This window comes from Meles meles, chromosome 2, assembly GCF_922984935.1.
Source record: "Meles meles chromosome 2, mMelMel3.1 paternal haplotype, whole genome shotgun sequence".
Lineage (NCBI taxonomy): Eukaryota > Metazoa > Chordata > Mammalia > Carnivora > Mustelidae > Meles > Meles meles.
Genome location: NC_060067.1, coordinates 148,559,287 through 148,573,339, shown reverse-complemented (window position 1 = coordinate 148,573,339; position 14,053 = coordinate 148,559,287). Strand labels below are relative to the sequence as shown.

The following is a 14,053-nucleotide window of genomic DNA, read 5'->3' as shown; positions in this document are numbered from 1 at the left end:
CCATTCTGGCACTTCTTATTTTCCTCCTCACTTTATTTTTCTCTTCAGTATGTATCACTCATCTTATACGCTATATTTTCACTTATTTGTTCGCTGTTTATTTCTACAAGTATATAACCTCCACAAGAGCAAAGATGTATCTTTTTTCTCATTGCTATATCCTTGGAAGAAAGTGCCTAGCATGTAAGAAGAACTCGATACTTATTGAATGAGTGACAAGTAAGTTTAAATAACGATTTTTGAGTAATTTTGCTATAAAACAGAGGACAGAAATGGACAGCAGGTGGGATAAAGTGAGATTTAATTTTTAAGATTAATTTTTAAGTATTACAGAATACTTAAATGATAATAGGAATGATCCAGCAGAGATAGAAAATTTGATAATATAGGATAAAGGGGGAAATCTGTGTGAATCATATTGTTAAGTAGGCAATAAGAGATAACACAACAGGAGGGACTGGCCTTAGAGAAGGGCAAAGACAGTTTATCTATAGAAACAGGAGAAAAGACAAAGAATATAGATGCAGGTAGGTGGGATCTTATAAAATTTCTGATTGCTTCTAATTTCCTCACAGGCTAATTTCCTTTCTGCATCGTTTGAGATGAAAAACGAGAAGAGACATCAGAGATTTGAGAAACAAGGAGAAGGTATGAAATGATTCTCTGGAGAGTAGGGATGAGGATTAATTAGAAGGCAGTAGGATCACCAGGCGCACAGTTAGTTGTCATGAATTTCAAATGAGACCAGTCAGCATGCGAGTGCGTGTTCCAGCCATATTCAGGTACACATGCAGGAAGGTAGAGTTGGGTTTAAGCAGGATTGGCACTTTATCATGCAAATATGAAGCAGTAAGGTTCTTTTTTTTTTTTATTCTTTTTTTATTTATTTGACAGAGAGAAATCACAACTAGGCAGAGAGGCAGGCAGAAAGAGAGGAGGAAGCAGGCTCCCCGCGGAGCAGAGAGCCCGACACGGGGCTTGATCCCAGGACCCTGGGATCATGACCTGAGCCGAAGGCAGAGGCTTTAACCCACTGAGCCACCCAGGCGCCCCTGAAGCAGTAAGGTTCTTGATGGCATATGTGATATAGTAATTATAATGATGGACCATGAGATCTAGGCTAGGTAAGATGGGATGTGAGGGTAGGGGAGTGAGGGTAGAGTAGGTTAGAGGCATTGTTAAGGTGGTAAGGTAAATAAACTGGCCATTCTAGCAAATTTGAAGACTTGTAAATTTGGGGACTAGGTCACAAAGATAGGAGCTGTTGGTAAGAGAAGACATTTCAAAAGGGGATTATGTAAGGATGTGGTTATTGGCAGTGATAAAGTCAAAGGTGTGTGTGACTACAGGGGTGATTGGTTGAGATGAAGTGGAAGGTATTCTTACTGGAGAAGAAGTCAAGAATTTAGAGGCCAGGATATAAGGAGGATCAATTATGTGAAAACTGAAAAACACCAAGAATTAATCTAAGCATACTATTAAAAAAAAGACAATGGGAAGGTGCTAACATTTTTTGGACTCAGAGAGTGACCTTGGGTTCTATTGATAATTACAGTAAGAAGTGTTAGCTGGACATATAGGTATATTGGCATAACCTCCAAAGGAATGAACATATTTTATGAAGAAGGCATGGGAGATGATCTGGAATTGGTAATGAGGTGAGAGAGAGACACCTTACTCCATTTCAAGGCTCAGTGATACGAAAGACACCTGTAGTAGAAACATGAATCAGAGGACAGGTTTCTGTTGGAGCAAGATGGTGAAGGGGGACATTCTGAGGAGAGGTCAAGAATACAGAGAACTGAGATTCCATCAGTAAAAATGGCCTTTACTAGCTACTGCACCTGAACACTTAGAAATTTCCATTTTCAAGATATGATTTTAAAGAGACAATTCAATTTTCTGTGGTTGTATTAGTTTCCTCAGATTCTCTAACAAAATACCACAAACTAGGTGGCTTAAAACAACAGAAATTTGTTGTATAGCTCTGGAAACTATAAGTCTGAAATCAAGCAAGGCCAGGTTCCCTCTGAAGTCTGTAGGGAAGAATCCCTTCTTGCCTCTTCCAGCCATGATATCTGCCACCCAGCAATCCTTTGTGTTCCTTGGCTTGTCTGCACATTCCTCCAATCTCTGCCTCATCATGACCTGCCATTCTCCCTCTGGGTCTGACACCTCTTCTTGTAAGGACACCAGTATTGGATTTAGGGCCCACCCTACACCAGTATGACTTCATCTTAAATAATTATATCTGCAATGACCCTGTTTTCAAATAAGGTCACATTCCGATGTTCTAGGGGTTAGAACTTCAACATATCTTTTGGGAGTACACAATTCAATCCAAACCAGGATGATAGGAAAACACGACAGCTTTTGCGGAATGTGTTTTAATTTAAGTAGCACAGGTTTTTGTCCTGTGCAAAAGTGAAGCCTGGTAATTCAAGTGTTTAAAGAATGACCTTGCTTTGTGAAACACACGACAACCCTAACAGACAAAAAGTGTTATATGCCATGCGTGTGACGTAAGGTCATGTAACACAGACATATCTATTGATGCTGTGTGATGATGTCATTGAACCTACTGGGACAGCCTAATGAGTTAGCTCAGAGGGGAAGCATTAAACTTTGAAGTTGAGGGTCTTGGGGTCTCTTTCACTATTTTTGTAGATCTATTATTGTTTAAAATTTTGAACCAACTTAAAGCTCACTAGCCTCTGTGTCTAAGAGCGGGGGAAAGCTTGCAACAGTGTGATATCATCATGTTAATGAGCTGGGAACATTTCTTGTTATGGCTGGAAATAGGCGGGAGAAGGAGAAACGAACTCATCTGGTTTTGTAGTCATGACCTGAAACAGGGTCCAAGAGATTCCAGACTCTGAGATACTCAAAGTGCTATCCTAGGTCACAGCCCCATAGTTGTAGCTGTGGCTTCTCCCCAGCTCATCATAAAAGAGTCACAGGAAGAGATGACACTCTTCTGCAGTGGAGAAAACCTGCACCACATAGCCGTGGTGCTTTCCATTAGTCTTCTGAGGACCCTCAGACTGGCCTGGATCCTGTGCCTGTTGAGGGCTGCCCCCCTCATGATCCAAGGTCTTGCAAAGAACACCAAGGGGTGATCCTAGCTCCTTACGTTGAGTGAGCAGTTGGGCACATACCAAGACTTCTCTTACAAGTGAATACAAATCAATATTCACTTCAGTATTAATGTGACTCACTGCGAATTCCGAATTGGTAGAATCTAAATTAATGAGGTTTGTTATACTGAGCAAAGTGATCTGATGATTTGACTCTTCCTAACCTTGTCAGCATGGAGCCAGCATTTTAGAAGGGATGGGGAAGCTGAGGTTTATTACTTGAAGGTAATGTCTTTCATGAAAGATGCAGAATCTAACTGCTTAGGAGGGCATCTCTCCCTCTTCACTTCCTGCACAGCTTGTGAGAAATGAAGTCCCTCACACTATTACTCTAATTGAATTCCAACTTGGGTTAATTACACTATAATTAAATAAATTTTCCCCATAGTTTTAATTCTCTGACAAATAGTGCTAGTCAAACAGCTACATTTCACACCCAGAAACGATCCCCAACTCCATTTCAGTGATGAGTGGAGTGATTTATACTTGGGAAATGTTGTGTATGAAAAATGCACAGTTCATAAAATATTTTAGGTATCATTCATGATTACATATGCTTTTCTCAGCATGAGATAACATTAATTTCTATTACAATCTTTCATCTAATTTCTCATATGCTTAGCACCAAAAGAAATGAGACAGTTAATTAGCAGTTCTCATTCTCAGAACAATTTTTGTTTAGTTAACCAGTGGCTGGCATTTTTTATGTCTGAAGCACATTTCATTTTCCCTGGCATACAGCCTAGGTAGGTGTTATTGCTTCCCATTCGACAGATGGAAGAACTGAGGCAGCATTCCCCAGAGTAAGAGAGCCAGTTACTACAAGCCTTGGGACCTAAGTTTTCTCTGATCCTCTGGTCCTTGCCTCTTTCTATCAAACACTGGGTCACTAGCAATCACTTCGGTTCTACTAATGAGAAAAGAGAGAGCATATATCTGTGACCTATGTCGCAGGTCATTAATTTATAATAATTAATGATTTAGCCCTGGAGTCAGAGGCCCAGTAACTGGGCTCTGATGCCGTCCTTGGATCATGAGACCACAGAGATCCTTTGTGTCAACATGTTATTATTTGGTACAGTTCAACTGGAAGAACAAAAGGTGATGCAAAGTGGTGCAAAAGGATTCAAATTTCCATTTCATCCTAATGCCCTTTCCTAACGGGTTGTAGATGGCTTTTAATAAAAGATATTAAAAACAACATCAAAATACTCACAAAAAGCAGCAGTAGCAGGGGTGTTATAACGATGCCCTGAAAGAAATAAAAGAGACGATGATCATTTATCAGCCTGGAAAGCAGGACACTTTCTTTGCCATTTTAAACTCTGATGCATGGAAATGTTGATCCTTCTCACTTCCGTTTAATAAAATCTAGGTTGATAAAGATGAGGGAGCCCCAGTCTTGGCTCTCCCTACCATAAAGTCTGAGCATCTCTATTACGATTATTTGTATCTGGTGCCGTTAAACGTACAATCACCAATCTTCCTTAAACTCGTCTGCCCTTTTTAAAATGGAAGTTGCTTTCCATGTTGCATATGTATCACTCGGGTGAAGCTGGCAAGCCTTCCCACTCCAAGGCTTTCAACTCTAACTTGGATAAAGTGCCCCCTTTCAAGAGAAGACAGGTGGTTCAGTCCCAGTTGGGGTCCTCTCCTGAGCAAAGACCACGTCAGTTGTGATGAATGAGATGTCGTGATTTTGTAATGTGAGGCGATCTCCCCTAGGAAATGAGCTGGGATCTCAAAACTCATTTCACTTGATTAGACTCCATGTCTCCATGGTGGAAGGCAAGTCTTTCATCTAATTCAGCCACATAGGACCACCTCGGTCCCTCTGCCTCCCCTAGGCAGAAAGGAGCAAAAGATTTGTTTTCAGCAATGACAGGAAACAGTTTGAGGCTGTTGTCAATGAGGCAGGATACAAGCTTTTGGGTTTCTTGAAGGTAAATCTTTAAAACTAGGTGTTTGAGTTGGGAGTTAACATGACAGGTTTCAGTTTTAGAGCTGTGGATGATTATTTGTCCCTTTTAGTTCTTCCTTTATATTTCAACCCTTCATTATGATTTATACAAGAAAAAGCATTCCATATTTTTATTAATGAATTCCATTTGGAACTTTAAAATTCCAAAGAGTCTGTATGTGCGTGTATAGGTGTGAGAGAAAGAGACAGACAGAGACTATACGGTGCCCAGGATCTAAGGTCTGGGACCACTTCATTACATTTGGAAAAAAGTCCTTTTGATATTTATATGAAATCTTTTCATCATTACAGTAACTAATTCTTTTGGATGTGACCCAAGAGGGGTGGGCTACCTTTTATGAACATTGCTATGACTTTCTTAGGCAATATACCACATGTGATTTGCACATGAAGATTCACACAAGAGTTTGTTTTATAGTTAAGTAATAGAATAAATGCTTCTTTATTGTGCAAACTTTTGCAGCTAGCAATAACAAATACAACACTTTAAGTGTTAAATTGTTTATTAAAATATGTATTATGGCGTATCAACTCTATTGGTGTCTATGAAACAGGTTCTCATCAGCACCTTTAGGAGAGCTAAATGTGCAAAATGCCAAAATAATTTTAAGAGCTACTGTCTTGGGGCGCCTGGGTGGCTCAGTGGGTTAAAGCCTCTGCCTTTCGCTCAGGTCATGATCCCAGGGTCCTGGGATTGAGCCCCGCATCGGGCTCTCTGCTTGGCAGGAAGCAGGGAGCCTGCTTCCTCCTCTCTCTCTCTCTCTCTCTGCCTGCCTCTCTCCCTACTTGTGATCTCTATCTATAAATCTATATCTCTATCTATAAATAAATGTGATCTCTATCTATAAATAAATAAAATCTTAAAAAAAAAGAGCTACTGTTTTTCCTTCAATGACATGGAATATACTTAGACCTCAGGAAGAATTCCAAACTTTACAAGGCTATGTGGAAATGAAAATATCTGGCTATTTCAGTCTATGTGGGAGCCATCTGATTTCAAGTCAATTTGCTTAAACTTTTATTGAAAGTCCACTTATATGACAGGTACTGTTCCATTAATTAGAAGAATTAGTGGAAACTGATCTGGCAGAAAGGAAAACAAGGATATTCCAGGAAGAGGGAAGGGAATTCACAAAGCTATACAAAGTTGAGCAGGGTGGAAAGAATATATGAAGTGGAGGCATCAGAAACCAGGTCACCAAGGACCTCGTGGCCAGAAGAGGGAGTCTGAAGTTGATCTGATCAACAATGGCAAACTACTCGAGAATATCAAGTAAAGGTACAGTGAGGCAGTACATAATTTTGTATATAGAGAAAAAATTGGACTTACAGTATAAGCTAACCAGTTTTACCTTTGTTATCTATCAATTCACCCATATCCAGATAAAAGAAAGTAGAAACTTGAATTAATATTAATTGTGAAACATCAACAGCACCAATTACACTCATGATGGGATTAGAATTTTCCACTAGGATGAATGTTGAGCATTGTCACCACTCAGAGGGCATTTGTCTTATATCAGAGGAGGTGAAGCCACATTGGCATCTTATAAGTACATGGGGACCCACATTCTTCCTAGTGACCACTAATTTTCCTTTGCTGCAGTGGAATACTAAAAGTATTAGTAATAATACCAGGACTATTAATGGCATTTTGCTTCAGGACTTTCATGTAGCACATTCCTACAATGTGGTCCTCCCCTAATTGAAGGAGGTAGGTTGCATCATAGGCCCATTTTATAGATGAGGTAATAGGGGTTCAGAAAAGCTAAGCAAACAGCCCACAGCCATACAGAAAATAAATGGCAAAGGCAAAACCTGGATTTGATCCTGCTTTGCCCACCCCCAAATCCAGAACTTCACTTCAGTGACTATGCCACTGGTCCTAGGTGTCAAGTTTCAGCAATCAGTACAGTTTTCGACAGAGTTCTGCTTTGGACATACATATAGTGATTAGCTGCTGTTATGATCTTGCTGTCAAGGTGATAACCAATTCTTAAAGATGACGCTATTTTGGAATGCTGAGTGCTATTATCTGCAGGTTTTCCTGCCTGAATATTTCAAGTGTATAGTTGAACACAATCGCTTCTTTGCAATTCTTCTAAAGACTTAACGATATTTGTTCCTAAAATATTAAAAATTTCCTGGCAAATAGGATGTGTTTTCTAATTCTGGATTCAAGATTCCTCATTATTTTCTTAAAAATGTTTATTCAATTTCATTAATTAAGAATGAATTGTTATACTGGGCTGAAATCTGTTTTTCAATTGTATTAGGAAATGAGTCAGCCACAATGCCATTAATTGTGACAAGAACACCGTTAAATTTTAGCGCAGTCATTACAATAATTGTTAAAATACTGATAGCCAACATTTATGTAAGCTTATCTTACATCAATGATGTGCTAAGGACTTCATGAATGTTATCTTATGGAACTCTCACAACAACCATATGGGGTAGGGACTATTATTATCCCCATCTCCTACAGAAGGAAACTAAGTCTCAGAGATACAGAGTGACCTAGGAAGAGGCGATGCCGGGAATTCAATCTCTGTCTCCCTGATTCCACAGCCTGGGAGCCTGAATGGTGTAAATAAAATCTTTGTAGTCTTACCCTATTTCCTCAGGGTTGTATTTTTACAGTAAACCTGAGAGGAGCTTCAAACTCAGTATGTCTTTTTGATGACATGAAACAAATTGAGAGATCAGCCTTTGTGTGACACAGTTGATTCATTTTTTTTAAGTCAGGTTTTTACAAAATCGATGGTAAAAAGGGTGAGCTGAAATGTAAACTGTAACAGCAACAATCACTAGGAGATGGAAAGTCAGACAAACATATTCTTTTCTCTCCGGTATAGAGAAGGCTCAATTTGATTGTCTCTTTTCTCTTCGCCAGTAAATCCTATGTAAATGGATAAAACCAAAGAGGTGGTAGATGAGCACTTCTAGCAAAAGATGTTACCCCTCTGCTTGCAGATTCAAGGTCAAGACACAGTTTTAGTGTCCTTGCAATTGGGATGGAGTGCTAAGGTTTCTGACTGCAACACCTGAAGAAGTCAAGTCACAAAGTGACTGGCTTTGATTGGCTCTTAAAAAAGCCTTCAGAAAATCCATTTACACCTCTGATGTGAATAACTGGGTGAATATATTTCAATAGCTTCAGTGGGAAGGAAAAAAAAAGTGTCAAATCTCAGACACCGAGATTTAGCCACAATACAAGCCCCCCAAAACTCCCAAATAACAACAACAACAAAACTGTAAATGTACCTCTTGGCGGTAATGTTAGTTAAAAAGGCAAAACTTAAGTGAATTATCATTTTTTAAAAATAGGAAATGTTGTCAAAAGACTTTGCTGCAACAACTATCGTGGTGATCACACAGAAACCAAAATTGACTTCTTAGGTGTCTGTCTCTAGGATGTTCAATGTTAAGGCTTGGAAAAGGTGCTTTTTATTTTTTAATTAAAAGGCAATCACTTAATTTTTACAGAACAACAGAAACTCCTCTGAAGTGTGACCCCCTCTGCCTCCCTCACTTGCTCACCGTGAGGTGAGGCTATGATGGCTATCCTTTGGCCGGAGAACCCACAGAGAGGCAATGTTCTTCTGAAGGCACACGCTGTCCTTTTACAACAGAGAAGCTCTCTTTTCAATGATCCCAAACCACCTCCACGGTCGCCCTGCCTTCCCCTTTGGAGCAACTTAGGGCACGTCTCACCCCTCCTGTCTTGGGATGGCCTTTTAATTGCTGCTTTTGAGTGGTGTAAATAAAATCTCTGCACTCTTCAACTATTGCTTCAAGCCTACAATTTAAGAATAATGCCGAGATGAGCATTTGGGTGCCCACACTAAGTCTTTTCCAGGCTAAAGGTCATTAGGCAGCTCCCTCAACATGACTTCCCTAGGGCAGGGCTCTGAGGCTCCTCTTAGACCTAATTTCTTTCAGGTGAACCTAAGAGCACACAGCACTCATTTCTTTCATTTATTTATTTATTTATTTATTTATTTATTTATTTATTTTCAGCGTAACAGAATTCATTGTTTATGCACCACATCCAGTGCCCTCCATAATACCCACCACCTGGCTCCCCCAACCTCCGATCCCCCACCCCCCTTCAAAACACTCAGATTGTTTTTCAGAGTCCATAGTCTCTCATGGTTCATCTTCCCTTCCAATTTCCCTCAAATCCCTTCATAGCACTCATTTTATGACAATTGAGTAAAACTTGGAGTTTTTATCCTGGAGCACTAACAGGCCAATCCAAGGATTATTTAATTACCTGGAGGGATATACCTCTGTTGGACTTTTATTTACTAGTAATTCAGGCTCAGAAATTACATGCTAACTTATACAGTATTGTCCAGTAGATACAGAAATAATTTGTCTAGTAGAAAAAAAAGACGACAAAGGTTATGGTCTTATTACCCTATAGGTATTAGCCAGTTTTGTCCCTAACCTAGTGAACTTATTTTGTTATTCTTTTCTGGTGGACTATATAATCCCTACTTCTTTTTTTTTTTTTTTAAGTTTTATTTATGGGGGGGGAGGGTGGAACGGAGGGACAAAGTGAATCCCAAGCAGACTCCCTGCTGAGCAGCCCCCCTCACTACTGCCCCAACACAGGGCTCGATTCCACAACCTGGAGATCATGATCTGAGCCAAAACCAAGAGTCAAATGCTTAACTGAGGTACCCAGGTGCTCCTAGAATCCCCATTTCTATAATCTCTTAGAAATCAACTTTACCATCCTGCTGGTTCCCCAGTTAAATAAATGTTTGACATGAGCTCATTTTATATTGGTAAGAAAGTCATGTTTTCAGCTTTTGAAAATTCTACTTAGACAGCTACTTTACTCTGAACCTTGCACTTTTGTTAATGCTAAGATTTTTTTTTTTAAAGGGTTATTGCCGACTAAAACTCCCAGTTTGTCTTCACATGTTGTCCAGTAGTCAGTTTACAGTGGTATCTTAGAAAGTTCAAGAGAAGGAGCACCTGGGTGGCTCAGTGGGTTAAGCCTCCGCCTTCACCTCAGGTCACGAGCCCAGGGTCCTGGGATCAAGCCCCACATCAGGCTCTCTGCTCAGTGGGGAGCTTGCTCTCCCCGCCCCCCGCCTGCCTCTCTGCCTGCTTGTGATCTCCGTCTGTCAAATAAATAAATAAAATCTTTAAAAAAGAAAAAAGTTCAAGAGAAGCTTATTCTTGTTGAACTAATATGTAATGAGTGAGATTGGCCAATACATTCTAAGCAATAAATTATAAAGTGGTGGTATGGTCAGGATATATGGTCTCCAGAGAATATGACCTGGTAAACACGGATCTCAGAGCAAACATCAGAGTAAACTTCATAAAGTAAAGAAAAAGGTATTGGGAGTAGTATCTGGAAAGAAAGTTGTGGTTGATTGGTGGGAAAGGGCTTCTTTCCTCTTACACGCCTACACTTTCCTCTTTAAAACTGGACCTTCATAGAGTGAATGGCTCAACACCCCCAAATTAAGCATTTCTCAGTATGTTCATGGCTCTGTCAGGGGAAGAAGTTTCCTAGCAGCTGGCTTGAGCATTCTGGTGTGTCTGCCAGGCACAGGGCACTATAGTAAAGACAGTGGCATCAGACTATGGGAGCTAGATAACACCACCCACTGAAAACATCCAGTCAGTTCTCTCTAGTCTGAGTCCATGTTTGCCAAGAAAACATTGAAAAATAGTTTTGTTTTCCAAGTAGCATTTTTGGTAGAAAGAGAGCACGCAGGGCGCCTGGATGGCTCAGTGGGTTAAAGCCTCTGCCTTCGGCTCAGGTCCTGATCCCAGGGTTCTGGGATGGAGCCCCACATCAGGCTCTCTGCTCAGCAGGGAGCCTGCTTCCTCCTCTCTCTCTGCTTGCCTCTCTGCCCACTTGTGATCTCTATTGTCAAATAAATAAAATCTTAAAAAAAAAAAAAGAAAAGAAAGAGAGCATGCTGACTAGCTGACCTCAGGCTCCTAAAGCACAACCATATTGAGGTGTGCTAAACACAGTGAGTTTCTGGACCTGCAGAGCTAAGGATCTATTTCTAGATTGTGGGACTCCATGGGAGCCACAGTACCTTGTGAGGCCTTGCAGGAATGACAGCTGGATCGTTTCAGTGACATACATTTAATTAAAGAAACATTACTGAGTGCTAACCATGTATCACACATCACAGGAGCTGATGAGAAAAAGATTCCAAAGTCTCCTTAGCACATAAAACTGCAGGCATTTTGAAGTGGACTTTTACAAAAAACTCCAAAAAATACTTTCTGTGAAACCTCTGGCTTGTCTTTGAAGACTATCTTGGAATACCTTTGTTGTTTCTTTCCTAGTTTTCTTCTCCTACAACCACTGGTGGGCATTGTTTACCTCACTAATGTACTTAGTGCATGATTAATGCTATGGTTCTTGCCCGTGAGGAGTTCCCATTATAGAAAGCTGTTCTACCCAACCTTCTGTAACTTCGACACCTCTGTTAAGCAATACCTCTACTGTCTTATTCCCAAAAGATTATGGCGTTTCTTCAGACCAAAATGAAGGGTTTTATGTACGTAGTAAGTGTTATCTTATTAGATTTGGCCTAGTATCTTCTGAGATTTTGATCTGTCACTGATAAATTCAGCAAATACCTACCTGGTGACTCCTCCATCAGGCCCCATTAGATGAGGGATAGTGGCCAATGAAACATGTACAATGATGTCCTCAGTGCTTTACAGAAGACAGAAAAGCAACCACAGTAAAACAGTGAGTGTTTAAAATTACAGTCTCAGCATGCTATGAGACTGCTTAACGGGGAGGTGAGAGCAGTTTGATGACAACTGAAAGCGGAGTAGGAGTGGGGCACATAAAGAAGGGGCAGCCCCGGAGAAGGCGGGTGGGGAGAAAACACACAGGGAGGGAGTAGGGGCTGTACAAAGGCTTTGGAGGCAAGGAGAACATACAGCCAACTGCAGGTGAAGGGTAAAGTGTGGGGTGGGCCATGGGAGAGACGAAGCTAGAAGCCCAATGAAGCAGGAAGGCCTAATCATCCATGCTGAGGAGTGTGGCTTTGTTTCAAGGCAAGGGGAAGCCACTGAGAGAATTATGGAGGTGTGGATCTAGGGGAAGGGCCTGGGGCCAGGGCTGGATTATACCCATGTTCAGGCAGAAATCAGCCTGGGTGTAATTTAGAAAAGAGGTTAAAATGGCGGGAAATTAAAAGGAGGGAGACTAATGAGGAGGCTGTTCAGTAATCCAGACAGAGGTGGATTCAGGCTAAGGTGACAGAAGCTTAATGATCAAGACAGAGATATCACATCCTCAAGAAGTATTTGACATGTGGACTGGTAGATTTACTAAATATTGAGGGAGGGATGGTGATTAAAAGGACGGACAGAGGGCTTCTTAGTCTTCTAAGTTAAGTGAGTTTTGGCCAAATAGGGAGGTTGTGAAGCCAATTACTGAGCCACAGTAGACTTGGGATGTATGTAGATCAATTTTTCTTTAGGAAGATGATGGATCTGAGATGTCTATAAGGCCTCCATTTAGAGACACTTTAAGTAGTTGGATAGATGGGACAGAAGCTCAATCTAGGGTGGAGAGTGGCTACAGATGAGTGAGTCCTCACCATACAGTCGGTGGCTATTACAGAGAAGGAAAGACGTTCAGGAATACAGAATACACATTAAAGCTCAGAGGAGACCTAGAAGAAAATGGTTTCAATGGAATAACTAGTGTGGAAGTTAAGCTGGATTGAGGGCTAAAAAGGAAGAGGAGCGAGAAGAAGAAGAAGAAGAGGAAGAGGAAGAAGAAGGAGGAGGAGGAGGAGGAAGAAGAAGGAGGAGGGGGAGGGGGAGGGGGAGGAGGAGGAGGAGGAGGAGGAGAAAAATCAATGGGGCTGGAGGGTGTGGAGGTTTAGAAAAGAGAAGGGATTATACTTACTACCTTAAGGACAAACTTGCATGTGTTTGATGTTAGAAAGTTGAAGGGACTTTCATTTAAGAGCTTCTATTTTCCTTTCTTTTCTTTTCTTTTTTTTTTTAAGATTTTATTTATTTGACAGAGAGAGATCACAAGTAGGCAGAGAGGCAAGCAGAGAGAGAGGAGAAAGCAGGCTCCCTGCTAAACAGAGAGCCCTATGCGGGACTCAATCCCCGGACCCTGAGATCATGGCCTGGGCTGAAGGCAGAGGCTTAACCCACTGAGCCATCCAGATGCCCCCAAGAGCTTCTATTTTCTATATTAAGTAAGTGAAGTTCAGGCACGGGCAAGTCAGCGATTGGAAAACCTGTGTAGTGACTAATGGGAGCAGGTGTCTAAGACAGTGATGGGGCTCAGATTTCACCATCTTGTGAAGGTAACAAGTTAGCTGACCACGGCTTCATGGATGCTGGAAGAAAACACAAGACTCCTGGGTCATAGCCACAGGGCAGTATCACTCACAGGAAAGGAAGCCGACTAAGTGAGCATCAGCTCTCCTCGCCCCCAAGTCAAGCAGGGTGGTGTAAATGGGCTCAGATGGACGCCTGCACCTATGGTAGGTTGTATTCCAGAAAAGAAATACTGAGTTTAGGTATCCAAATCTTTTATAAGGGACAGAAAGCATGCTTATCATTTGCTCTAGAGAGAAATACTAACTTTATATTTCTGTGGCAGTAAGTGTACCTGCCATTTGTTCTAGAGGGAGATATATTTTATCTTTCAAGGCCATTCACTATAGAAACATTCCTGAGAAGATAGCTGAGAACAAAGGGCCATAGTGCCTCTGATGACAAGAGGCACAGAGATGTGATAGATATATGGAGAACTGCCTTCCAACAGAGGAAATGTCCAGCAGGCCATCCCAGCTGATACTGGTTATCTCAACATTTGAGTGATCAAACTCATTATTGCTCCCTTCAAATACCCTTACCTGTACAGGAGAATGATAATTAATTTTTTTTTTTTGAGAAT

The 14,053-nt window shown here is 41.0% G+C and overlaps 1 protein-coding gene across 6 annotated transcripts in view; it reads right to left on the bottom strand.

Annotated features, from left to right (window-relative positions):
* SLC10A7 (solute carrier family 10 member 7) overlaps positions 1 to 14,053 on the bottom strand; it is a 259,444-nt gene that overhangs the window by 68,367 nt on the left and 177,024 nt on the right. For all 6 annotated transcript variants that reach the window (XM_045998437.1, XM_045998439.1, XM_045998438.1 and 3 more), the window contains one exon: positions 4,354 to 4,389. In XM_045998437.1, coding sequence (XP_045854393.1) covers positions 4,354 to 4,389 — 36 coding nt within the window. The remainder of the gene's footprint in view (positions 1 to 4,353; positions 4,390 to 14,053) is intronic.